The sequence below is a fragment of the Spermophilus citellus genome (genome assembly GCF_964194105.1).
Source record: "Spermophilus citellus genome assembly, chromosome: 2".
In the NCBI taxonomy this organism is placed as follows: Eukaryota; Metazoa; Chordata; class Mammalia; order Rodentia; family Sciuridae; genus Spermophilus; species Spermophilus citellus.
In genome coordinates this window covers 193,844,175-193,871,569 of record NC_138183.1, presented here as the reverse complement: position 1 = coordinate 193,871,569, position 27,395 = coordinate 193,844,175, and the positions used below count along the sequence as shown (strand labels likewise).

Sequence of the window (27,395 nt, the reverse complement as noted above, 5' to 3'; positions counted from 1 at the left end):
CTCCTCTGCATTGCTGTTACATTCATAAGCCGGTTTTCATAGGTCTAAAAAATTGATGTCCTGGTTGTGAGAGATGTAGTGACCCTTGACAGCTGCTCTGAAATCCAGACCCAAACAGAAGGATCAGAGGCCAGCTCCCAGGCGCTCCAGAGCCTTGGGCACTGTGAGTTGAAGGAGCTCCAGTTGTCAGCAAAGTATTTTTTTCCTTTAGGATTGAGGAGTAAGTTCTGGATCAAGAACAGTGTAGCTCCTGACCATCTGTGGCAGCACAGGCCTGGTGAAATCCTGTGGTGGATCTTGTTTCTTAGCTTTCAGGTGCCCCCTTGTGACTTCTAGTGAGAAGTACCTCTTTTTCTCAGGCTTGAAAACCTCAGTGGCCTCTGCTATGGAGTATACCATCTGGGCCAGACACAGTCCTCACAATACGTAAAGATTTCTTTTTTGGAACAAGTCTCTTTGTACATATATTTTATATTCTTTTATTTTACTTATTTTTAAATAATTTCAACCTTACAGAAAATTTGCAAGAACAGCACAAAGGATTTTAGTATACCCCTGCCCAGATCTCCCAGTTGTTAAACTTTTTATTTTAATATATTTGCTTTATCCTTCTTTCTATGAGTGCTGTATATATTGTTTCTGATTCATTGGAGAATACATAAGTGTCATGTCCTGTTATCCTTAAATACTTCAGGATGTATTTACTAAAACAAAGGACACCCATTCATCACCATAGTGTAGCTGTAGAAGAGGGAAATCAACACTGACCCTGTACTGTCAGGGTCTCAGTAAAGTTTTTCCTGGTGCTCCAGTGATGTCCTTTATGATCACCCTTTCCTCTGTAGTCCGGGATCTAATCCAGCATCACATGTCACATCTATTTGCTTCCTATCAGAAGCAGTGTCTTGGTTTTTCCTTTTCTTTCAGGCCTCTCTTGTTTTTGGAGTATAGGCCGATGTGGGGAAGAAACCCTAATTTGGGTTTGTCTTATGTTTCCTCATGATTAAATTTAGGTTATACATTTTGGCAAGAACATCACAGAGGTGATTCTGTGTCCTAAGCGCATCATATTGGGGGCTGTATGATGTCCACTTCTTCTGTAACTGATGATACTTATTTTTATTCTTTTTAATACATGACAGTAGAGTATATTTTGACATATTATACATCCAGGGGGTACAACTTACTCTAATTAGGGTCCCATTCTTGTGGTTGTACATGATGTGGAGTTTCACTGGTGGTTGATAATGTTTATTTATACAAACAGCACAGGAGGACACCAGCCCAGGTGGACAGTAGCCCAAGGGACACCATACACCTTTATTCTGGACCCTTCCTGGGGGCCTGGGTCCTTTTGGAAGTCTGAAGAGGAGCTGCAGCTTCAACCTGGGACTGAGTCTTGGTTTGAGCCTTTGCTTTGACCTTTGCTGGCAGATCCTGAGACTTTAGCAACGTGGGCACAAACACACTTCCCAAGCTTGGGTGGGAGAGTTTATGGTGCTTGCAGCTGGCACCCTTGTCCCCATTGGGCTATCTAAGGGCCCCATAGCCTCGGCACATGGTCTCATAGCCTTGGTCTTGCTTGCCTGCCTCTGCTTTTCGGCCCTTCTTGTATTTCTTGGCTAAATGCATGTTCCTCGGGTACTTGGGCTCTACCCTCTTCAGAAACTCATAACTTTGTGATTGGGTTTTTGACACCATTTCTGTACCATTTTTCAGGACTGGTTGTATGTGGTTGGTTCTTGGACTTGGCCACCATAACCCACAGCTCCTGAAGTACCTCGGAGGGTGTCCCATATGCTTTAGCAGCCACTCCCTATACTCCAGCCCTGACAACCATTAACCAATTTTTTGTTTCTGTGTATTTGCCTATTCTGGGTATTTTGTGAAAATGGAATCATGTAATGTGTGAACTCTCAAGTCTGGCTTCTTTCTCTTGGCAAAATTCATCCGTATTTTAGTACACATCAGTACTTCGCTTTTTTTGCCAAATAATATTTCATTTGTTATGGTTAATTTTATAAGTAAACAGAGATGCTATTTTACACCTACTATAATGACAAGCATTTAAAAACTTGACATCAAGAGTTGGTGAGGAGGGGCTAGGGTTGTGGCTCAGCGGTAAGCATTCGCCTAGTACTTGCGAGGCCCTGGGTTCGATCCTCAGCACCACATAAAAAAAAATCAATAAATAAAATAAAGGTATAAAAAATTAAGAATCCTTTAAAAAAAGAGTTGGTGGGGAGGTGGAACAGTAGGAATTCTCATACACTGCAATCGCCAGTGTAAATTAGAATAACCACATCAGAATTGGGCTCATGCCTATAATCCCAGCTACTGGGAGATTATGGCCTGAGCATTGCAAGTGTGAGGCCAGCCTTAGCAATTTAGCCAGGTTCTGTCTCAAAATAAAAAATAAAAATGACTGGGGCTGCAGCTCAGTGGTAGAGCACTTGCCTACACACCTGGGTTTGATCCCTGGGCTTGATCCTTACCAAGTATCCATTTGGAAAAAAAATGGTAATTTAAGTTCTTCTTTTCCTATTTTTATGCCTTTAATTTCTTTCGTCTGTCTAATTGCTCTGGCCAGTGTTTCGAGAACTATGTTGAACAGAAGTGGTGAGAGAGGGCATCCCTGTCTTGTTCCAGATTTTAGAGGGAATACCTTCAATTTTCCTCCATTCAGAATGATGCTAGCCTGAGGCTTAGCATAGATTGCTTTTACAATGTTGAGGTATGTTCCTGTTATCCCTAGTTTTTCTAGAGTTTTGAACATAAAGGGATGCTGTACTTTGTCGAATGCTTTTTCTGCATCTATCGAGATGATCATATGGTTCTTATTTTTAAGTCTATTGATGTGGTGAATAACATTTATTGATTTCCGTATATTGAACCAGCCTTGCATCCCAGGGATGAATCCTACTTGATCATGGTGCACAATTTTTTTGATATGTTTTTGAATCCGATTCGCCAGAATTTTATTGAGGATTTTTGCATCTAGGTTCATTAGAGATATTGGTCTGTAGTTTTCTTTCTTTGAAGTGTCTTTGTCTGGTTTAGGAATCAGGGTGATGTTGGCCTCATAGAATGAATTTGGAAGTTCTCCCTCTTTTTCTATTTCTTGAAATAGCTTGAAAAGTATTGGTATTAGTTCCTCTTTAAAGGTTTTGTAAAACTCTGCTGTATACCCATCCGGTCCTGGGCTTTTCTTGGTTGGTAGTCTTTTGATGGTTTCTTCTATTTCCTCAATTGATATTGGTCTGTTTAGGTTGTCTATATCCTCCTGACTCAATCTGGGCAGATCATATGACTTAAGAAATTTATCGATGCCTTCACTATCTTCTATTTTATTGGAGTATAAGGATTCAAAATAATTTCTGATTATCTTCTGTATTTCTGAAGTGTCTGTTGTGATATTGCCTTTTTCATCCCGTATGCTAGTAATTTGAGTTCTCTCTCTTCTTCTCTTTGTTAGCATGGCTAAGGGTCTGTCGATTTTATTTATTTTTTCAAAGAACCAACTTTTAGTTTTGTCAATTTTTTCAGATGACATGATTCTATACCTAGCAGACCCAAAAGGGTCTACAAAGAAACTATTAGAGCTAATAAATGAATTTAGCAAAGTGGCAGGATATAAAATCAACACGCATAAATCAAAGGCATTCCTGTATATCAGCGACAAATCCTCTGAAATGGAAATGAGGAAAAACACTCCATTCACAATATCCTCAAAAAAAAATAAAATACTTGGGAATCAACCTAACAAAAGAGGTGAAAGACTTATACAATGAAAACTACAGAACCCTAAAGAGAGAAATAGAAGAAGATCTTAGAAGATGGAAAAATATACCCTGTTCATGGATAGGCAGAACTAACATCATCAAAATGGCGATATTACCAAAAGTTCTCTATAGGTTTAATGCAATGCCAATCAAAATCCCAATGGCATTTCTTGTAGAAATAGAGAAAGCAATCATGAAATTCATATGGAAAAATAAAAGACCCAGAATAGCAAAAACAATGCTAAGCAGGAAGTGTGAATCAGGCAGTATACCGATACCAGACTTCAAACTATACTACAGAGCAATAGTAACAAAAACAGCATGGTACTGGTACCAAAACAGGCGGGTGGACCAATGGTACAGAATAGAGGACACAGAAACCAATCCACAAAACTACAACTGTCTTATATTTGATAAAGGGGCTAAAAGCATGCAATGGAGGAAGGATAGCATCTTCAACAAATGGTGCTGGGAAAACTGGAAATCCATATGCATCAAAATGAAACTGAATCCCTTTCTCTCGCCATGCACAAAAGTTAACTCAAAATGGATCAAGGAGCTTGATATCAAATCAGAGACACGGCATCTGATAGAAGAAAAAATTGGCTACGATCTACATACTGTGGGGTCGGGCTCCAAATTCCTCAATAGGACACCATAGCACAAGAGTTAATAACAAGAATCAACAAATGGGACTTACTCAAACTAAAAAGTTTTTTCTCAGCAAAAGAAACAATAAGGTAAATAGGGAGCCTACATCCTGGGAACAAATCTTTACTCCTCACACTTCAGATAGAGCCCTAATATCCAGAGTATACAAAGAACTCAAAAAATTAGACAATAAGATAACAAATAACCCAATCAACAAATGGGCCAAGGACCTGAACAGACACTTCTCAGAGGAGGACATACAATCAATCAACAAGTACATGAAAAAATGCTCACCATCTCTAGCAGTCAGAGAAATGCAAATCAAAACCACCCTAAGATACCATCTCATTCCAGTAAGATTGGCAGCCATTAGGAAGTCAAACAACAACAAGTGCTGGCGAGGATGTGGGGAAAAGGGTACTCTTGTTCATTGTTGGTGGGACTGCAAATTGGTGCAGCCAATTTGGAAAGCAGTATGGAGAGTTCTTGGAAAGCTGGGAATGGAACCACCATTTGACCCAGCTATTCCCCTTCTCGGTCTATTCCCTAAAGACCTAAAAAGAGCATGCTACAGGGACACTGCTACATCGATGTTCCTAGCAGCACAATTCACAATAGCAAGACTGTGGAACCAACCTAGATGTCCTTCAATAGATGAATGGATTAAAAAAATGTGGCATTTATACACAATGGAGTATTACTCTGCATTAAAAAATGACAAAATCATAGAATTTGGAGGGAAATGGATGGCATTAGAGCAGATTATGCTAAGTGAAGCCAGCCAATCCCTAAAAAACAAATGCCAAATATCTTCTTTGATATAAGGAGAGTTACTAAGATCAGAGTAGGGACGAAGAGCATGAGAAGAAGATCAACATTAAACAGGGATGAGAGGTGGGAGGGAAAGGGAGAGAAGGGAAATTGCATGGAAATGGAAGGAGACCCTCAGGGTTATACAAAATTACATACAAGAGGAAGTGAGGGGAAAGGAAAAAATAATACAAGGGGGAGAAATGAATTACAGTAGAGGGGGTAGAAAGAGGGGAGGGGAGATAGTAGAGGATAGGAAAGGCAACAGAATACAACAGACACTAGTATGGCAATATGTAAATCAATGGAAGTGTAACTGATGTGATTCTGCAATCTGTATACAGGGTAAAAATGGGAGTTCATAACCCACTTGAATCAAAGTGTGAAATATGATATGTCAAGAACTATGTAATGTTTTGAACAACCAACAATGAAAAAAAAATGGTAGGGTTTATTCCCTACCAACAAGCAGAGGAACAAAAAGAAAAACCACATCAGAAAACTGGCATTGGGCTGGGGATGTGGCTCAAGCAGTAGCGCGCTTGCCTGGCATGCGTGCGGCCCGGGTTCGTTCTTCAGCACCACATACAAACAAAGATGTTGTGTCTGCCGAAAACTGAAATAAATAAATAAATATTAAAAAATTATATCTAAAAAAAAAAAACTGGCATTACCTTACAAAGTTGATGCAATACCCAAATGTTCATCAACAGAGTAATATACCCTCTGTAAAAGTAGGTCATACACACAGAGATACTTTTTATTTGTATAAAACATACCACTTGTATAAAATTCAAAATATGAAAGGTAAATATGTTATTATAAATAAATACAATGAGCCAGGTGTGGTGGCACACACCTGTAATTCCAGTGGCTCAGAAGGCTGAGGCGGGCAGATTGCAAATTTGAGACAAGCCTCAGCAACTCAGTAAGGCCCTTACTAAGCAACTTAGTGAGACCCTGTCTCAAAATAAAAAATAAAAATGGTTAGGGATTTGGATCATTGGTTAAGCATCCCTGGGTTTAATCTCTGGTACCAAAAAAGAAAAAAATATATATATACATATACATATATATATATATATATATACACACACACACAGAGTGATATGATAGAGCTGGTTTATATCCGTTTGGGAAAAAAAATGGCAAATGCTACAAATCAGACTCTTTGGACCTCTCTGCAGAGCCAGTTGTTAAAAAGGGTAAGAGACTAATAAACAGGTAGGAGAGGGAGACACAGGGTCGATATTCCTTCAACAAGGAATGTTCTAATACTGCTTTTTTTGTGCATATAAAATTATTTCATGAAAGTAAAAAACAGGAGTTAGCTAGTTGGAGGCCAGGTTCATGGTAGCTGGTGGGAGGGTTGTGAGCAGAGGTAACAAGCATAGTGAATTTCAGGGAGAGCAGTTCAGGCGGTAAAAGTGCTGTGGTCCATTTTAACTAGCATGGTACATGTAGGGTAGGTGGAGGGGGGGAGAGTAGAAAGGGACACAGAGGGCAGGTGTGCCACAGGCAGCAGTTTCACCCTGGGCAACACAGAGTATGGTCTTGGCAGGAGAGACAAGGCAGGCAGATGGTGAGGGAGCCATAGTGGTCTTGCTGAAAGATGCAGCCAGAACACGGCCATGGCTGTGAGAAGTAAGGGCAGAGCAGGGGCCTGAAAGATGCCCAGGAGGCAGGACAGACTGGGCTAGGTGATTGACACGAAGGGGTGGTGTCAAACAGGGCTCGGCTGCCCTCAACGAGATGAAGCTTGACACATCCTTGAAGGGTGGTGACTTCCTTCCAATGAGGGCAAAGTGAAACCGGGGAAGACTAACTTTACAGCGAGAGAACCAACAGACACTGCACCAGCCAGGTGAGGGAGGTTCACACCATCTGTGATGTCTTGTTGACAGTACGTACCTTTGATATGCCGGGCTAGAAATGGCACTTCACTCTGTCATGTCCCCGTAAGCCAAGTCTACACATGAGAAAAGCATCAAAGAAATCCCAGTTGAAGATCATATATCTGACCAGCACTCCCTGGCCTGTTGAGGTCATCAAAAACATGAAGAATCTAAGAAACTATCACATGAAGGGGAGTCATGACAACTGATGTGGTCTGGAAGTGGATTATCCCTCGGAGGGGGATTATCAGGTTTGTTCCCAGTGTGGTGCCATTAGGGATGTGGAGTCTAGTGGGAGTTGACTGGATCATTGGGGGCACTGCTTTTGGAAGGGATTCTTGTGGGACCCTGGTTGATTGCTGTGTGAGTGAGTTGTTATAAAATGGTTAGTCCTTCCTACTCTCTGACTTCTTGTCTCATTGTGAGGTCTCTCTCACACATGTGCTCCCACAATGATGCCTACCATCTGTCAAGGTGGGACAATCATGGGTTCCTTGCCTGAACTGGCATCATGCTGTTTGGTTCTTTCAACCTCCAAGATTGTGAATTAAATAAACCTCTTTTCTTTATAAATAATCCAGTCTCAGGTATTTTGTTACAGCAACAGCAAATGGACTAATACAGCAACTAAATGTAATGTGATGTCATGGACAGAATCTTGAAAGATATTAGGTTAAGAACTAGGAAACTGGTCTGGGGTTGTGGCTCAGTGGTGGAGCACTTGCCTAGCATACGTGAGGCCCTGAGTTCCATGCCTGGCACCACATAAAAATAAAACAAATAAAATCAAGGTATTAAAAAAAAGAACTAGGAAACCTGGATAAAATATGAACTTTAGTTAATAATAATATCTCAATATTGTTCATGGGGCTGGGGATGTAGCTCAAGTGGTAGCGCGCTCGCCTAGTGTGCGTGAGGCACTAGGTTCGGTTCTCAGCACCACATAAATGTGAAATAAAGATACTGTGTCCATCTAAAAATTAAAGAAGTAAATATTTTTAAAAAATAATATATCAATATTGTTCATTATTTGTGACAATGTACCACACTAATGTAAGGTGTTATTAAAGGGGGCTGGGAGTGTAGCTCAATGGTAGAGCACTTGCTTAGCACATGTGAGGCCTTGGGTTTGATCCTCAGCACCACATAGAAATAAATAAATAAAATAAAGGGATTGTGTCCATCTACAACTAAAAAACATTTAACAAAATAAAGATGTTAATAAAGGAAACAATGTGAGATATGGGAACTCTCTCATCTATCTTTACAACTTTTCTGGATATATAAAACTATTTTAAAGTAAAAAGTACTTTAAAAAAAAATCTGCCAAATGCATTTGTTCTGAAAACTTTTAGAGTGGTAGAAGTCTTGCCTTGTGTGAGCAAGGCTCTGGGTTCCATGTCCAAAAATAACCCCCCCCAAAAAAAAAAAAACCACTAAATAAACAAAAAAAGTAATTGCTGCTCTTTTTAAAAATAAAAATACAGTGGAGCAAAATGGGACTCTGTAACGCTCCAGTTTCTGAGTTGAATGACCAGGGTCACAGTAGCAGCCTCAGTTCTCCCAGTCCTTTCATTCCTCTTTGAGAGCCAAGCCAATTTAGTGGTTTGTTTAGGAAGGAAGGACTACAACTCCCAGAGTGCCCCTGGGCAGTTGTCAGGAGCAACCAAGGAATGCAACTAACAGCCCTGCTGGAGTTTAAGGAGTACTAGGATTCACTGCCTGCCAGCCATGGGCCAGGATTATTACTCTGTGCTCCAGATCACTCACAATGCAGAGGATGCCCAGATCAAGAAGGCGTAAGTTGAAGTGGGAACCAGGCCTGAGGGCTGTGCAGGCCGCCCTACCCTCACCCCTTCCCAGCCCAGCTTTCCTGCATAGCTTAGCAGGCAAGATGAGCCTGATTCTTCTCTTGCATATCTTTATTCTGGTTTGGAGCTGGTCCAGGGAAGGGGATGGAAATCTCCCTTTACACTCTGTGCCACATTGTCCTCTCCTGGGTGCTTTAGCTTTCCTAGCAATGAAGTGGGGACAAAGGAACTATTTGAACTTTATCCTGAATATTATGGAGAACCAAAGGATTGTAAACAGGGGAGTGAACTGGCCAGATGATGTGGATATGTTACAGATTTCATTCTGGTCATCATTTGTTTATTTATTTATTTAGTGGTACCAGGGATTGAACCACAGGCCTCCTGCTTGCTTCATATGAATTTTTTGGCATTGACTAAACTCCATCTCTAAGTCGCAGAGAATTTTTGGTCCTTTCTTAAGAAAATTGAGGCTTGCTGGGTGTGGTGGTGCACACAGCAACTCCGGAGGCTGAGGCAGGAGGATCACAAGTTTGAGGCCAGCCTCAGAAATGGGAGGAATAGAAGTTCATTGGCTCAGACAGAGGGAAATGAAGGGAAGGAAAGGGAGATGGAAATAGGAAAGACAGTAGAATGAAACAGACATAACTTTCCTATTTCATATATGAATATACCACCAGTGTAACTCCACATCATGTTCAACCACAAGAATGGGACCCTAATTAGAGTAAGTTATACTCCATGTGTGTATAATATGTCAAAGTACACTCTATTGTCATGTATATCTAAAAAGAACAACAACAACAAAATGTAGTGAGTTCCCGTCTCAAAAAAAAAAAAAAAAAAAAAAAGCTGTGGATGTATCTCAGTGATAGAGTGCTCCTGGGTTCAATCCTCATTACTTTCCCAAAGGGGGGGGATGTTAGGTTAGGAGTAAGCACATTTTTCTGAAAAAAGAAATGTGTATACACCCATACACACACTCTGAAATACTGGCAATTGAACCCAGGAATACTCTACATCTAAGCTAGATCCCCAACCCTTTTTATTTTGAGATAGGATCACTCAGTTGCCAAGGCTGTTCTTGAACCGGTGATCCTCCTGCCTCAGCTTCCTGAATAACTGGTATTACAGGCGTGTACCACCACACCCAGCTGGAAAAAATTTTTTGTTTTTGGATCTTTTAATTTTTTTTTCTTGTTTTCTTTGAACAAAAATTTAACAAGTATCTGCTGAGCACTGACCAGATAGGTTAGGTGCAGTGGTAGCAGTGTGGAGATCTAACTGTAACCAGACAGACATGTCCCCTTCCCTCAGGCAGCCTGACTTTGCTGGTGAACACACATATTGATTACAGCACGACTATGATGACTGTTAGAAAAGGGAAAGAGCACGGTGCAGAGGAGCCTCTACTGGAAGGAGAGAGACCTTAGGAGGCTCTCGTGGTCATATACACAGAAGTCAGGCTTGAAGAAGGACAAAACCTCTTCAGTGGGCTTCAGGGAAAGGAGGGATTGAAACTGGCAGTTCACTGGGTCACTGGAAGGCAAAGAGAAGGAACAGTCGAGGACACTTATTTCATTGAATGTGTAGGTGCAATCGGGAGAACCTTCATCAATATTTCATTGACTCCTCACAATGACCCTGAGAGGCAAGTGCCATTATTTTTTTTATTAAAGAGTAACATTTTATTTTCATAAAATCTCAAAACTTTGGTTAGAATTTTCTCTTTGTATTGTGTCACTTAAGTTCCCTAATAACCTCATAGTTACATAATCTAAGAGGCTCATGCTCACTAAAAACAGCACACCAATTGCCCATCCCCTGAGTTCCAAATTAAGGGGGAAATTTACACTGTATTTTAAAAAATAAAAACTTTAAATCCTGCCCTCATCGATGACTAAATTATATTTCTGGTAAGGCTAAAATTGAAATTACTTTGATCTAGAGTATTTTTAAAGATTTTAGACTATTGTGGAAAAAACTGAGTTCATAAAGTCTATTTTTCTTCAAAATTCCCTTGTGTTTGACACTTCTGAGTTTGTGTAATCACCTTTTTTAGTTTCTCACATTGACACTTCTAAGAGTCAAACCATCTCTCTGTTCTCACACCTTGCATCACAAATTAGAGATAAAAAAAAAATGTTTCATGGCGGGAATTCCCATGCCAAGATGAACTCTGGTATTTCACAGCCTGAAGAGAGTACACTTTAAAATCTTATGTCCAGATTTTATAAAATAAGCTTCTTGGGAGATAGAGAAGCAGGACTACCTGGCATTCCAGATTTATAGCATTCTATCAATCTTAATTCTAGGAGACAGTTGAACAAAAACTAATTTTCTGAGAATTTTCATTACATAATATGATTCTAAATGTAAGGTTTTAGGGAAAATGTTGTAATATATAATTTGTATGTCTTTTTTTTGTTTTTTTGGTTTTTTTTTAAGATTTTATTTTTTATTGGTTGTTCAAAACATTACAAAGCTGTTGACATATCATATTTCATACATTAGATTGAAGTGGGTTATGAACTCCCAATTTTACCCCAAATGCAGATTGCAGAATCACGTCGGTTACACATCCACAATTTTACATACTGCCCTATTAGTGACTGTTGTATTCTGCTACCTTTCCTATCCCCTACTATCCCCCCTCCCCTTCCCTCCCATCTTCTCTCTCTACCCCATCTACTGTAATTCATTTCTCTCCTTGTTTATTTATTATATAAATAAATAAGCAAGTGCCATTATTATCCCAAGGCAGAGCCAGCAGTCAGAAACCATCCCTTCTAGAGGTGCCATCTGAGGGCTCATCTCCGGGCCAGGTCCTGTAGGGCCCCAAGGAGGGTGAGTGGAGTCCATAGCATGGTTGGAGAACAAGACAAACTCATGAGACAATTTGAGAACAATTCAGTCAGCACTGGTTAGGTCATGTCATTGCCCAATGGGACCATTCAGGAGAAGGTTACCAAGAGGCAGAGCAGTTGGAGGGCGGAAGGATAAGCAAGCCTAGTTTGAATCCAGGTTCTCCTGCCTGCTGCTGTGGGACATGGGCAAATCATTTAACCTCTCTGAATCTGATTCTCATTTCTAAAAAAAAAAAAAAAAAAAAAAAAAAAAGGGAGGGGATTGTTGTGGCATTGAAATAGGATTAGATGAGGGCTGGGGTTGTGGCTCAGCAGTAGAGCACTTGCCTAGCAGGTGAGAGGCCTAGGTTTGATCCTCAGCACCACAGAAAAAAATAAATGAGTGAAATAAAGGTATTTTGTTAAACTAGAACTAAAAAATAAATATTTAAAAAAAAGAATGTGTAAGCTAGGCACAGTGGTACAAACCTGTAATTCCAGTGATTTGGGAAGCTGAGGCAGGAGGATCCCAAGTTTGAGGCCAGCCTCAGTAATTTATTAAGCCCCTTTTTCAAAATAAAAATAAAAAGGCCTGGGGACATAGCTCAGTGATGATAGAGTGCCCTTGGGTTCAATTCCCAGTACCCCTCCCCCCCACACATACACACACAGTGATTAAAAGAACTGCCTATATTTCTTTTCTTTTCTTTTTTAAAAATATTTTTAGTATAGGTGGACCCAATACCTTTATTTTATTTATTTATTTTTATATGGTGGTGAGAATCAAACACAGTGTCTCACATGTGCAAGGCAAGTGCTCTAACCATTGAGCCCCAGCCCCAGCCCAATGTATTTCTTTATTTAATTTATTTTTTAGTTGTAATTGGACACAATATCTTTAATTTATTTATTTTTATGTAGTGCTGAGGACCAAAGCCAGGGCCTCACCCATGCTAGGCGAGGTCTCTACCTTTGAGCCACAACCCAGTCCCAGAGCTGCCTATGTTTCAAACAGCCCTTAACTCTTCTCCCCTGCAACAATTTTTAAGACATGACACTCTCCCATGATAGTACCTTGATTTCGATCAAAAACAAAACAAACAAATCCTACTAAAGTTATATAATGAAGAAAAGCAAGGCTGGAGTAAGGCCCTGGGTTTGATCCTCAGCCCTGCAAAAAAAAAAAAAAAAAAAAAAAAAGAATCTGGGCTGGGGATGTGGCTCAGGCGGTGGCGCGCTCTGGCTCAGGCGGTGGAGCGCTCGCCTGGCATGCGGGTGGCGCTGGGTTCGACCCTCAGCACCACATAAAATAAAGATGTTGTGTCCGCTGAAAACGTTAAAAATATACATATTAAAAAAAAACTCTCTCAAAAAAAAAAAAAAAAAAAAAAAAAGGAATCTGGTCATCTCTAACTAGGGGCCGTGTAATCCCAGTTACTCAAGAGGCTGAGACAGGAAGATCATAAATTAGAGCCCAGACCCGGCAATTTAGCAAGATTCTGTCTCAAAATAAAATTTAAAACAAGCAGTGTGTGTGTGTGTGTGTGTGTGTGTGTGTGGCTCACAGGTGGAGCGCTCCTGAGTTCCATCTCTAGTACAGAAAAGGAGGCAGGAAGGAAGGAAGGGAAGGAGGGAGGGAGGGAGGGAGAGAAGGAAGCAACTAGGACCCCTAATCACCCCAGCTAAGGACCCGCTCAGCGTCACTCTAGCCACGACTTCACTTTCTCGCCCTCTCAGGAAAGCAGGTGAAGGAGCGTGACGTTACTACAGAGAGAGAGAGAAGGGCTTGAACCTTTAAGGGAGAGCTTTGGATCATGTGCTGAAAATAAGACGACCTGGGGGGGTTCCCGGGAGGGTGATGTGGTCACAGTGTTTTAGGAGCCTGAGGAGGAGACAGACAGACAGAAGGAGGGCGGGGGAGCGGTCTTATAGTTGGCGGCACCCAGCTGGACTGCTGGGGAGGGGACTCCTGGAGAGAGACGCGGTCCTCTACAGGATGAAGGGGCAGGCAGGGGACATTTAGAAAGGAAAACTGGTAGGACTTGGTGACGGACGAGTTGGGGAGGAGGGAGCAAAGGAGAAGCTGGAGTCAAAGATGATGCCCAGGTTTCTGGCTGCTGTGCCTGGAAGAAGGAGTAAGTCCTGAAAGGTGCTCCCGCCTGGGCCGGGGCGTGCGAGGCGCTGGGGCACCGGGCGGAGCGGCCAGCGGGCGGCTGCCCGGCGGAGGCCGGGCCCCGAGGGCGGCTCGGGAGGTCAGCAGCCCTGCAAGAGCCAGGGAGAAACTAAAGAGGAAGCGCAGAACCCTGGGCACGCCCACAGGAAGGCGAGGTGGCACTGCGACCCCGTCTAACTGGGACCTGAGAGTCTGGAAGGATTACTTCCTTTTGCCCTGAAGTCCCCTCCGCACCCTGCCAGGCATCCTGTGGCATCCTGCTCAAGGAGAACGAGTCAGGGGAGTGGACGGAGGAGGTGGGCTGCAGTCTTCATGGGGTCTCTTCAGGCTGCCTGGTCCCCTCACCGAAGGTCTTGGCTCCTGCCACAGGCCCTGCCCACACACTTCTTCTGTAAGTGCAAATGAAGGAGAGGAAAGCAGAGTCTATCAGATTGTCAGGCAATGGAGGGGCTCACTTTCCGGTTAGAAAATGGCCACGGTTGCAGGAGGGGTCTGGGTGTTTATAGGTTACAGAGAGGTGACTTAATCATTGGAGACTTCAACCGAACGTGTCAGTTTGAGCAATCAGGAAAAAGGTTGTAAGCATTTGAAACTTGTTTTTACTGGGAAAGGATGGAGGGTCTCAGTGCTCATCTCTTCCCTCTGGAGGTCATTGTATTCTAAAGGATCAATGTTTATCCAGGGACTGTCATTTTAGGATTGACATGTGCTTCCTTCCCAGGGATTGTCTTGTCACTGGGAAAGGATTTACTGGGAAGGATCAATGTTTTGCCTTCTTCCTCCCTCCCTCCTCCTGGGTCACACTGTATTGGGGTTATCATTTTCCATATCCTTCACCTTCCAAATTTCTAAAGCTGCTCCCTCCTGTCACTTCTATGGGTTTAGTGAAGGTCAGGGCCCCAGGGTTCCTAGCCTCTCTGTACTCTGTCCCTCATCTTTTCTCCCCTGCCTGTACCTTGGTGAATGGCCCCTATGGTAGCTCTGCAGATCATCTAGACAATGCCATCTTTTCCCTCCTGGGAGACTGACAGTGCATGACAGGCTGCAGTTATCCTGTGACTGAGAGGTACAGAATCGAGAGCAATGAGCACAGAGCGGGAGACCTTGAGGACCTGGCAGGTGCAGAGTGCTTCTCTGTACAGGCCCTTCCCACACCTTATTTTATCCTTCTCCAAAGAAACCTGTGGGTCAGTTTCATCTTCTGAGAAGCAGAGACCAAGATGGGGTTAGATGTGCACAAAATAGGTCAGGAAACCCCAAGGAAGGAGGAGTGTACAGGGGGAGAGCTTCACACTACAGAGCAGCCAGGAGATGGGGAAGAAGGGCTTGGGTAGGGAGAGCTGTAGCTCGAGGATCTCAGGCAGGCTTGTCCTTTGAAGGGGTGCCATTCTCACAAAAATGGGCCACCATGCTTAGGCATTGGCTGGGAGAGCTTGGGGAACAGATGCACACAGGGCAGCTCCTGGGGCTGCCAATTGGCCACGGTCCCTACATCCCTAACTAGGTTCTCTTCAAGGCACTCTGAGCAGTGCATCTTGGTGGCTGCCACAGCCTGTGAGGTCATCCCTAATTCATAGCTAGGCAGTTGACAGTGGCATCTGCTTGGAGCCATACTTCTCCGGAATGGGTCAGCTGTTAGGACTCACACTCACTTTCTCTCCTCTAGGTACCGGAAGCTTGCCCTTAAGAACCACCCTTTGAAATCAAGTGACCCTGCGGCTAAAGAGACCTTCAAGCAAATAGCAGAGGCCTATGATGTGCTGAGTGACCGTGAGTGACCATGAGGCTGCTCCAGGAGATTTCTGTCATCCCCTCCTTTAAGATCGTCCCTTAAGTCTCTATAGACTATTTTTTCTGAGGGGGTCCTAGAGAATAAGTATCTGTCCCGCCTGTCTCAGTGGACACAAGCTAAGGTGAGAGATGGGTGTGCAGGGTCACCAGGGCAGGGCAGGAGCAGGGGCACATTCCCCACACCCCACGCCTGGAAGATGGAGCCTTCCCCCAGGAGGGGAGTGGAAGGAAATGCTGGCTGCCAAGGGGAAGAAGGCCAAGCCTGAGCAGGGTGCCACTTCCCCTTCCCAGACTGGCTGAGGAGCGAGTCTCCATCACCTCAAGGACAGCAGGAGCATGAAGGGGCAGAGAGAGGCCAGGAGTCTTCCTTCAGAAGTCTCTGTCCTAGGGAAGCCAGAAGCATGGGGCAAGTGTGATTCATAGCCCCAGCACAGGGCAGTGCTCTGTGGCTTCCCTGGGGGATTGTCCTGGAGACTCTGCTTATGCAGGCTGCACAGGAGGGCTAGGAGGCCACCAGGGTTTCTCCAGGGCTGGGTTTTCAGGACGTTGATAGCCTCGAAAGCTAGCATCTGGAGGCTTTAGAATTCTCAGATTCAAAAATTTCAGGATTCTAGGATTCTAATGACTCCCAGGAAGACAGTAGCTGTGAGGACTGAGTTAGGCCGACCCCAGGTCTGTAGCCTGACCCAATCCCTATCCCACCCCCACCCCCCCCGGAAATCTATTTTTTCATCTCTCTTCTGGGGTGTTGGGATCCCTAGGCCCACTCAAGAATGAAAGTCACCTCCAACTTCTAGGATCTCATTCCAGAGACTCTGGGATGAGCCGCAAGCCCCTTGGAAAAGGTTGTTTTGTCCCATCTCCTTCCCCAGTCCTCCTTCCCTCTCTCCCCTCTAAGCTCTTAGCCCCCAAGGCTGTACCCCTCCTCAAGGTCCTCCTGCCCACAGCTGTGAAGAGAGCCATCTATGACAAGTTCGGAGAAGAAGGCCTGAAGGGCGGGATTCCCCTGGAGTTTGGATCCCAGGCCCCGTGGACAACTGGCTACGTCTTCCACGGCAACCCTGCTAAGGTGTTCCATGAGTTCTTCGGGGGAGACAACCCCTTCAGTGGTAAGAGATCCTCCCAGTCTCCTTGCCTCACTGGGAAAGGACACGGCTAAAAAAGATGCTTTTCTCTAAGTAGTTTTGTTTTGTTTTTTCACCTTAAGAAATACATATAGAGTATGTTTTTTTTTTTTAAATGGTAAAAGAGAATTTATTGAAAAAGAAATAAATTCCAGACCTACATTTCCTTTCCAGAAGCGGTCTTCTGGAAGTTTTCTATGCCTTGATGAGCACATTTTTATGTTAGCCCTTTATTTTCTTAAGGAATCAGACTACATTATACATACATTTTTAAAACTTAAAATATCTTGGAGATTATACAACAATACATTGTGCTACCTGTAGATCTACTTTATTTGTTTTTTTTTTCCTCCCTTGTAGCACTGGGTATTGAACCCAAGGCAGTAAACACATTAGGCTAATGCTATATCCCCAGCCTCTTTTTAAAACTTTTATTTTATTTTATTTTAAATATTTATTTATTTATTAGTTGTACCTGGACCAATACCTTTATTTATTTATTTTTATATGGTGCCCAGGATCAAGCCCAGGGCCTCACATGTGCCAGGCAAGAGCTCTACCACTGAGCCACAACCCCAGCCCTAAAATTTTTATTTTGAGACAGGGTTTTGCTGAGTTACCCAGGCTGGCCTGAAATTTGCAATCCTCCTTCCTCAATCTCCTGAGTAGCTGGGATTATAGATATGGACCACCATGCCTGGCTACTTTATTCCTTTTAATGACCACATAAGACTCTATTGTACAGATGTGTATTAGTCAGAAATGGGTTTCAGGCTTATGCACACCTGTAATCCCAGCAGCTCTGGTGGCTGAGGCAGGTGGATCGCTAGTTCAAAGTCAGCCTCAGCAACTTAGCGAGATCCTAAGCAACTTAGGCAGACCCTGTATCAATATAAGAAATAAAAACAAAAGGGTTGGGGATGAGGCTCAGTGGTAAAGCACCTCTGAGTTCAATCCCTGGTGCCCCCCCCCCAAAAAAAAAAGGAGCAAAGAGAGTTTGCAGGGCCAGTGCTTATTGTAAGGGAAAGTTGGCCTCTGGGTTTGGGGCTTCCTTAGGCAGTGTGACCAGGGACTATACTGCCACAGAGCTCCACTCCAGGGTTCTTGTGTCTGTTCTCCCTGTAGAGTTGAGGGGCTGGGTTTGCTGTGGCCTTGCTCTTGGGATATCTACTACCTGCTACAAAGTAGGTATTGGGTAAACAAACAAATTTAGTATTGCAAGAGGGAACTAGGTAGTTCACAGGCCTCTTTTTTTTTAAAAGTATTTATTTATATGTGGTGCTGAGGATCAAACCCAGTGCCTCACACATGCTAGGCAAGCTCTCTACTGCTAAACTACAACCCCAACCCCTAGTTTACAGGCCTCTTGATGAACCATCACATCTTACAGGGACACAGTGTGAAGCCACTGCACCCACTGCCTAAGGTCACTGCATCATTTTAACTTGTGAAGTTCATTCTATGGCATTAACCACGAGAGACAGGCTGCTTCACAGTGACTCCTGTCTATATTTGATGAAGGGCTTTCACATCAACAATATATTGTAGGGGTTAGAATTTTTTTCCTGTAGTCAACTTGTCCTGTGGTGCGGGTCAACTTCTTCTAGTTGTGGGAGTGAGAATTTTTTGTGGCCTTTCCAGCCCAGTGAAATAAAATTGAAGGGCTGGAGGCGTAACTAGGTGGTAGAGCACTTGCCTGGTGTGCATAGGGCTGTGGGTTTGATCCCCAGCAATGCAAAAATAATAAATAAGCAAATAAATAAGCCAAATAAAAATGAAAAATGCTGAACACAGTGCCCGATGCAGGGTAAGCTCTCAGCAAATTTCAGGTCTTTATCGTCTTAATGGTGGAAAGCAGATCAAGCATTATTACCCCATCCCGCAGACAGAACTGAAGGTTTGCACAGCACCTCAGGGGCTGGGCTGGGCTGGGGCTCCCCCTCTGCACTCAGATGGAAGAGCACAGGCAGGGAGCATCAGAGGAGGCTAAGGCTGTAGAGCTGGGCAGTGAAGCTGAAGAAATAGGACTTTGGGGTATGCTGGTGGCCTCTCAGATTTGCCAGGGACTAGCATTTTCCTCCTTAATATCAGCTGATAACTTCATAGAAACTTGAGTCTGGGATCTCTAGTGGTTTTGGGCTGGACAACAAGGGGAAGTAGAACCTGGGGAGGAGTAGGGAGGACTCAGCTCTGACCCTCTGGAAAAACAGGAGTCTTTTCTGGCACTACCAGAATCTGCCACTAGAGGGGGTGCCTCACATCGTGAGATAGCCTGAGTTGGTAACTCCCCAAGTTGTAGGGAGGTAGGTGGGGTGGAGGGCAGTCCAAAGTGGGAGTGGGGCCATTCTTGGGTTCTGACAAGGAATGATATTCACTGGTCTGCAGTGGAGGACAGAGTCTTGATCTGACCAGTCTGAGAGGTGGGAATGGGGTGCTGGTGTCACACTTGGGTCACTAAGAGATTGGAGGAAATACAGGGGGTGGGGAGTGTGTGTGTGTGTGTGTGTGTGTGTGTGTGTGTGTGTGTGAGAGAGAGAGAGAGAGAGAGAGAGAGAGAGAGAGAGAGAGAGAGAGAGAGAAATGTGTGTGAAGGTGAGAATCAGAGTCTTTGGACCCAGTTTTTCTTACTCATCTCCCTATATCCTATAGAATTTTTTGATGCAGATGGAAGTGAAGTGGATTTAAATTTTGGGGGGCTCCGAGGCCGAGGGGTCAAGAAGCAGGATCCCCCCATTGAACGGGACCTCTATTTGTCCTTGGAGGACTTATTCTTTGGCTGCACTAAAAAAATTAAGATCTCCCGAAGAGTGAGTACTTGGTTTGCTCTTTCTGGGAGTCACTATCTGTCCCTCTACACCCCACCCCCACCCCCGTCACTTTCTTCCTTATCCTAACTAGAGAACTCAGGAATGGTTTCTGATGGAGTCTTCGATCGAGAGACCTAGGATCTTAGAATTCTAGGATCTGAAATTTGGGACAACTGAGGGGACTAGCCTGTTTCTTTTCCTAGAGCAGAAATCCCCCCTGCAGCCCTTTACTGGGGTAGGACCCCTTCCTCTCAGTTCAGCCCCTCGCTGTGGGAAGTGGGAGGAGTCTCCTGTGAACCGCACTCTCTGGCATTACCTAAACATGCCCCCAGGATTTCATGAGGGGTGTGCTTCATCAGTAAGAGGGAGTCATGTGGGCATAGAGGGTTGGCTGGGACAGTCCCCAAGGTCACTGGTTAAAGAAGACCCTTGTGAGTCCCAGAGTTCAGTCCTTGGTTTGACTCTGCCCTATGTGCCAGTTTCTGCCAGGTGCCCTCACCTTTGCCCAGCAGAGGACATGCCTTCCACAGATGGCACCCCTGTGGGCAAGTGCCTGGGGATAGATGGACAATATATGGGGAATGCATTGGGTCAGGGTCAAATGTGCTGACTTCCATGTTCTTTTTTCCTTTGGGATTAAGAGAACTGCCAGAGGCTAAGGTTCAGGATGTCTGGGATTTGGAGAGAGGAACTGAGTACATTTTCATTGTGCATTTTTTAGTGGCCAGGGATGGAATTGTGAGTTTGATCAACTCATGGCTTCTCTGACCCCAGCTCTAGCACTAGGACATGCCCTGCCACCCTAGAGTCACAAGTTTTTAGCTCCAATGGCAACGAATGGGTGTGTGAATGGCTCAGGGCAGGTCCTCCCCACCCTAGGGCTCTGAGCCTGAGTACAAATTCTGCAGAGCATCTTTCATGTGTGCAGAGGGGGCTCATGGGATCTGAGTGCGCCCCCTCCCACCATCTCCCTGCAGGTGCTAAACGAGGATGGGTACTCCTCTACCATCAAGGACAAGATCTTGACGATTGACGTGAAGTGTGGTTGGAGGCAGGGCACACGCATCACCTTTGAGAAGGAAGGGGACCAGGTAAGAGGGAGGGAGGCTGACTAGCATCAGTCACCAGGCTCAAATGGTGAGAAGACGAAGGGGAAAGAGAAAATGATTTTGGTTTGGTAGGGAGTCCTGGTGAGATGACCTCTAATGTCCTTTCCCAGGGACACAGCCTCACAATGCCTTTGTGAGTGGGCAGCTTAGGGGTTATCCCCATTTTACAGAGTGGGAAACTGAGGCCCAGAGAGGGAAGGAAGTTATCCAGGGCAAGAGCACAAGAGCTGAACCCAGTCTTACCCTCAGTACTCTGATTTTCTTCAATGTTTTTCTATATAAAGCCCAAGTATAGGAGCTCCTCAGAACCACTTACTAGTAATAATTTTAAATCAAAGACTTATGTTCATCAAAATATAAAATTAAATGTCCTAGGCATGCTGAGTCCTAAAGTGCTGAGAAGAGGCAGAGCAATGCAATATTCAGAGCCAAGAGAGATTAGCTCCTCTGCCTTCACTTCTTGCTCCTTTCTCACCTATAATACATCTTCCAAAAAGGACCCTCCAAGCTGGGCACAGTGGCATGTGCCTGTAACTCCAGCTACTTGGGAGGCTGAGGCAGGAGGATCTCTTGAGCTTGAGGTCAGCCTGGGCAACATAACAAGATCTCACTTCAAAAGAAAAAATAGCCTTAAGGGCCCACCCCCAATGTTCCCCTTCTGGACAGCCTTCCCTGGTCACCCCACATGAGTCAGCACCTCCTAGGAGCCCTTGCCTCTGGCCTCCCTTTATCCTGACCTCAAAATAGCTGAAGACTCACTGTGTGTCTATCTCAACATCCAACTGGGAGCTCCCTGGGTGGAAAGGGCTGGTTTGATTCCTTAGTCCCCTGTGCCCAGGAAAGACCTCAGCAGCTTTTTGGTGACTTAGTGAAACTTGGATGGGGGTGTCACTTCTGAGTTACTCACAGAACAAAGATGTGCAGGCATTGCCTGACCCAGCTCAGTGTTCCCACTGCCATCTGGGGAAGTCCCTCTCCCCTCCTGCTGAGTGCATCCATGTTGGGTGTACTCAACTGAGATGATTCAGGGAGACTTGTCTGGGTAAGCTTCCAGAGCAGGGTCTCTGTGCACTTCCAGAAATCCTGATCTGATCTCCCCACTGTAGAGATGGAAGACATGGAGACAAGTAGAGGCGGGAACTTGGCCAAGTCACACAGGCAATTAGTCCTTGTCACCCCTTGACCTCTCCTGCCCAGGGCCCGAACATCATCCCAGCCGACATCATCTTCATCGTGAAGGAGAAGCTCCACTCTCGCTTCCGCAGGGAGAACGACAACCTCCTCTTTGTGTATCCCATCCCTCTGGGAAAGGTGAGTGGACACCAGCCTGGACTCGGCCCCCTCACCCGGTCACTAAGTCCTGGGAGTTCCACACCCGCCCCCACATGGCTCTCCATTTCCTCTCCCTATTGGTCTCCATTGTGCGATTCTGGGCAGTGCCGGGTCTGTGCACAGGCCTGCCGTCCCCCTGCCTGCTGTCCCCCTACCTGCTGTCCCCCGGCCTTCCCCCAGCTCTTTCCACATGCTGCCTCTCGGCTCTATTGCTTTTCCTGGGCCCTCTGCCTGAAGTGCCGCCTGCCCACTTCATCTACAAAGGCCCTTGTCAACTGCTGCCACTATGTGGAGCCGTCCTCCACTCCAGAATGGCAAGGGGCCCCTCCTTGGTGCCCACAGACTCCATTATTTCCATCTCTATCATATCCTTACATTAGGTCACTTCGACTGACCTACTGGACTGTGCACTCCTAGAGGGCATGTCTTGGCCTGGGGCATCATCTGATAGTTCTCAAACAGCCTTTGTCTCCCTAGTGCTAAGCTCAAGGTTTGGCACCAGATAGGCTCATCAAGTGCCTTCTAAGTAGGATGGCCCTGGTGACCCTCCCCACTCCCATCTTTTGGCCCTGACCCCCCCCAGGCCCTCACCTGCTGCACTGTGGAGGTGAAGACTCTAGATGACCGTCTACTCAACATCCCCATCAATGACATTGTCCAGTGAGTCCACCTGCCTTGGGCCCTAATAGGCAAGAGAGGGCTGGCCTGGGACTTAGAGGGTAGAGTCAGAAAGTCCGCTCAGTAGAGTTGTGCAAGCTGTACCCAGCACAAGGGTCCCTTGCCGAGAGGGTGAGAGAAGATGGAGGACAGCCCACACTCTGGCCAAGCTGTGGGCTGCACTCACCTGGCAAAAGGAACGGCTCTTCTAATTTTCATGAAGCCACGGAAAGACTAGGGGCCCCCGTGTTGGGCAATCGCTGTTGTCTTCAGCCCTTCCAAACTTCTCACTAGAGTTCTGAGAAAGGCCTCTGCCTGGGAGTTCTGCTCAGCAGCCTGGCACACCCCCACCCCTTTCCCTGCACTGTCGCCCATGCTTAAAACAAGTCTCCTGGGGCCTCCAGCAGAGACCTAGTGTTAACAGGTCTTCCAGGCAGTGCGCCCCTTGGGACAAGCCAGCCTCCTCTCCCACCCAGTCTTGCTGCTGAGAGCCACCCTGTGGTGGAAACTGGGGTGCTGGCCCATTCCTGTGGCTATGTGAGCCCGGGGTGGGGTGGGCCAGTCAGGGGCTGCTCCAGGGTGACCCCTCAGCTCTCTTCTTTCTTCCCTCAGTCCCAAGTACTTCAAGAAAGTGCCAGAGGAGGGGATGCCTTTGCCCGAGGACCCCACCAAGAAGGGGGACCTCTTCATCTTCTTTGACATCCAGTTCCCCACCCGCCTCACACCTCAAAAGAAGCAGATGCTGCGTCAGGCACTGCTGACCTGACGTGGGGGGCTGGAGCAGTGGAGGAGAGGGCTCCGGGCCTGACCCCGCTGGCCCCACAGTGCAGGGCTGAGGACAGGGAGGAGGGCTGGGAAGCTAAGCTGACATAATAAAGATTTATTATCCTCCATTTTCACCCTGTAGAGTGTTGGGGAGGAGCTTCCTGCTCGGCATTTTTATTTCTCCTCTCCTCCTCCTCCTCCTCCTCCTTCCTCTTCCTCCTCCTCCTCTCTTCTTCCTCTTCTCTTCTTCCCTCCTCCTCCTCCTCCTTCTTCTTCTTCCTCCGCCTCTTCTTCCTCTTCCCCTTCTTCCTTCCTCCTTCCTTCTTTCTCCTTCTCCTTCTTCTGTGCTGGGGATGGGACCCAGGGCCTCATGAGCCCAGCAAGCACTCTACCACTGAGTCACATCCCCAGCCCCCTGCTAGGCCTTCTTGCAGATACCAAGAAGTGTCCAGCTTCTTGGCTTCATGGGCAGGTCCCTGAGGATTCAGGGCCTTGGTGCTCCACCTTGGAAGCACAGGCAGGGCTGTGTGGCCTCTGAGTTCTCAGCTCTGATGACTTTTCATGACACACAATCTTTAGAAGGGCTATTTTCTGGAATGTGGTATGTCACATTATAGAGACAGGAAAACTGAACCACAACAACGTTTGTCCCAGCTTACTGGGAGTGACAAAGCTGTCATCAGAACAGTCCCTTCCTGCACTCACCAGCACACAGAAAACACAAGAACTGGGATGGCTTTGGTTTCTCCCTCCCCAGCCTTAATTCTCTTGCCTGTGAAGTGGGTTCTGGGCTGTCTCTAGGCAGGAAACCTGGCTTTTGGCCCCAGCCCTGCCACTGCCTCCTTGCACCGGTTACTGCCCACGTCTTGTCGGCAAAGTAGAGCTCATCCCCCTTGTGGGCTTGAGGATTGGGATCATTGATGTGGAAGTGCTTGGTGAACTCAGGCTTGGATTTCAGGGAGATTAAGCATTGCTATGGATTGGCCTGAAGGGGTTCTGACCTCCAGGCCCAACTAGACCCATGTGGCCCACACCTGCCCCACCAAAGCCAGCAACAGTGTACCATGCTCATCTACTGTGCTGGGGGTTAGAGTCCCCTCTCTGGAGTCTGAGTGTGGGCTATAAAAGGTCATGGAAAGAAGGTGGCCTCTTCTGGGGGGGGGGCTTCAGATGTGCTGGAAAAGGTCCCATATCATCTACATAGCTTGGGATCTCCCTATTCAAAATACCATATTAGCTTAAGTTTCTAAAGTGGGAACTCAGAACTTGGCAACCATTATTTTAGTTTAAGAGATAATGCTTGGACTGGGGATATAGCTTAGTTGGTAAAGTGCTTGCCTTGCATGCACAAGGCCTGGGTTCAATCCTCAGCACCAAAAAAAAAAAAAAAAAAAAAAAAAAAAAAAAAAAAAAAAGAGAGAGAGAGAGGGAGATGCAGTGGCACAGACCTATAATCCCAACTACTTAGGAGGCTGAGGCAGGAGAATCACAAGTTTGAGGCCAGCCTCAGTAACTTTGTGAAACTCTGTCTCAAAAAATAAAAAGGGCTAGGGAATATCTTAGTGGTAGAATGCACCTGAGGGGTAGTGAAGACAGGATATCACTATGTTGCCCAAATTCCTGGGCTCAAATAATCCTCCTGACTCAGCCTTCTGAGTAGCTGGTAGTACAGGCATTTGCTACTGTGCTCAGATTCAGCAGCCATTTTTAAATTGACATGGAGAAGGGAGCAGCAGAAAGATCTTGAGATAAAGACTCCAGGGCCAGGGTTCTAGGAAGCATTTCAGCACAGTAGTCTCAAATATGTGGGGAGTCAAAAACACCTGCTAGAATACAAGGTATGTGACCTTGGGCAAATCACTTCACCTCTGTGGGTGAAGGTTACAACCTGCATCTTGCAGGTCATCTGTGAAAACCAGATGGAGTGAAAGACTGCCCTCTGAGGCAGGACCTAGGTGGAGGGGTGTCATAATTGTCTCTCAGTTCTGAGTAGACTTGGGTGGGTGAGGGAGGGCAGGGCCTTCTCCAGGACAGCTGCTTCTGACCCTTATGGTGGGCTCTGGACGAAGCCTGGTCTTGGGCCCAGGGATAGACCTCTATGAGATTTCCATTACCACTCTGTGGCCTATGAGTCAGGTAAAGCAGGCTTATCACAGGCCATCTTACAGGCTTTACTGAGGCCTACCGTGTCTTCCAGTGATCCCTGCCACCTCTTCCAGCTGTCATTCCAAGGTCATGCCCAAACCTATAGGGAAGTCTGATAGCCTTGTGTTCACCCCAGTGTCTGGGGCACAAGGCTGGTGAGTAAGCAGCTGAGGCAGTTCACCCCCAGCTGGCCTGCTTAGCTCTGTGGACAGACATGCTTAGGGCAGCAAGCTGTCCCTTTCCTCCAGTGCAAAACAGTTAACAGCACACCTCACGGGATAATGTGAGGGCACACAGAGCAGTGGCCAGATCTCTTTATGTCAACTTCTTGCAGCAGAGCAGCCCCCGGGCTGGGGCCAGGATTCCAGGAAGTGTTTCCGGACAGAAGTCCAAGGTACATGGGGAGTGAAACACACTTGTTGGAATCCCAGGTGTGTGACCCTCCTTGGGCAGATCACTTCACCAGGTTCCGCCAGTACCACTCCCTCTAGCAGGCTCACTCTGCTTGCTGCCTAATGGCACTCAATCCTGTCCCTCCTGCAGACTATGAGACCTCAGCTCAGTTTGTCAGAAGGTGGGAAGTAAGACGAGGAATCCTGGACCTCTTGGCCAAGCACAGAGGGGCTCAGCCTCTGGCTCTGACCTACAGGCTAATCAGGACAGGAAGTGTCAGCTGCTTTAGGTTGGGGAAAGAAGGGCGGTCTCATTCTCTGGGCCTGGCTCCATACAGCAAGCACACTTCCCTAAGGACCACATTGGTGCCTGGGGCAAGAGTCTAGCAAGGGGAGAGTCTGAGTCCTAGTCCCTGCTCAGCTGCTGACTGCATGTGTCTATCACCATAATGTGTCTCAGTCCTCAGACACCTGGGTGACTTAATTCTAAAGGCCCAGACCTGTGCTGGGACTTCATTTCCTCACCCTTTGAAACAGAAGTAGCACTGCCTACTTGCTCTCCTGCCTCTGAGGGTAGAGGTTGAAACCTATGTGCAGCCAAAGCCCTGACTTGTCAACATCTCCTTGGTATCTCTAGTCTGGGGAAGGGTGACACTTTGAGCCCCAAACCCAGGCAAGCATAAGCAGGATGTTTGCTCTGCAACCTGAACCCAACCGGTGTCCAGTTCAGAACAGTTCCTCCTCTGGGTGTGACCAGGGAGGGTGGGAGGTAGCCCCACTTGTTCTATCAAGGTCTATGATTTTGGAGAGGTAGGCTTGCCATTTGTTTTGGGTACCGTGGATTGAACTCCAGGCACTCCTCCCCAGCCCTATTTTGTATTTTATTTAGAGACAGGGTCTCACCGAGTTGCTTAGCACCTTGCTTTTTTCTGAGGCTGGCTTTGAATTCATGATCCTTCTGCCTCAGCTTCCCAAGCCGCTGGGATTACAGGCGTGTGCCACCGTGCCTGGCTGGTTTTGCCGTTTGTAATAAAAAATAAAATAAGCCCACTGCATCTATTATTCTCAAGGTCCTCTGAATCTTCCAAGAAATACAGGAGATGCAGGGCAGACAGAGTACTCTCACTCTGCAGGACAACAGGCCTGGAGCCAGCTGGAGGCTGGGAAGGTAGGCACTGGGTCACCAGGCTCAGCAAGGGATGGGGAGGCAAGGATTAAGCCACTGCTGTCTCTCTGGGCTGCTCTTCGCTTGCCACCTTAGCCCAGGGTTTGGGTCTGGAGAGAAAAATGGGCTAGGGGCCCCCA

General features: G+C 46.0%; 1 protein-coding gene across 1 annotated transcript; it reads left to right on the top strand.

The window, feature by feature from the left end:
- Window positions 1–8,869: 8,869 nt before the first annotated feature.
- On the top strand, window positions 8,870–23,764 carry DNAJB13 (DnaJ heat shock protein family (Hsp40) member B13; the record flags this gene model as incomplete). Its single annotated transcript, XM_081280321.1, has 9 exons — window positions 8,870–8,937; window positions 13,853–13,930; window positions 15,635–15,738; window positions 16,707–16,868; window positions 19,533–19,690; window positions 20,668–20,781; window positions 21,997–22,110; window positions 22,715–22,791; window positions 23,401–23,764. 9 exons carry the CDS (start codon window positions 8,870–8,872, stop codon window positions 23,552–23,554), a joined length of 1,029 nt encoding a protein of 342 aa, XP_081136447.1. The 3' UTR covers window positions 23,555–23,764.
- Window positions 23,765–27,395: the final 3,631 nt, after the last annotated feature.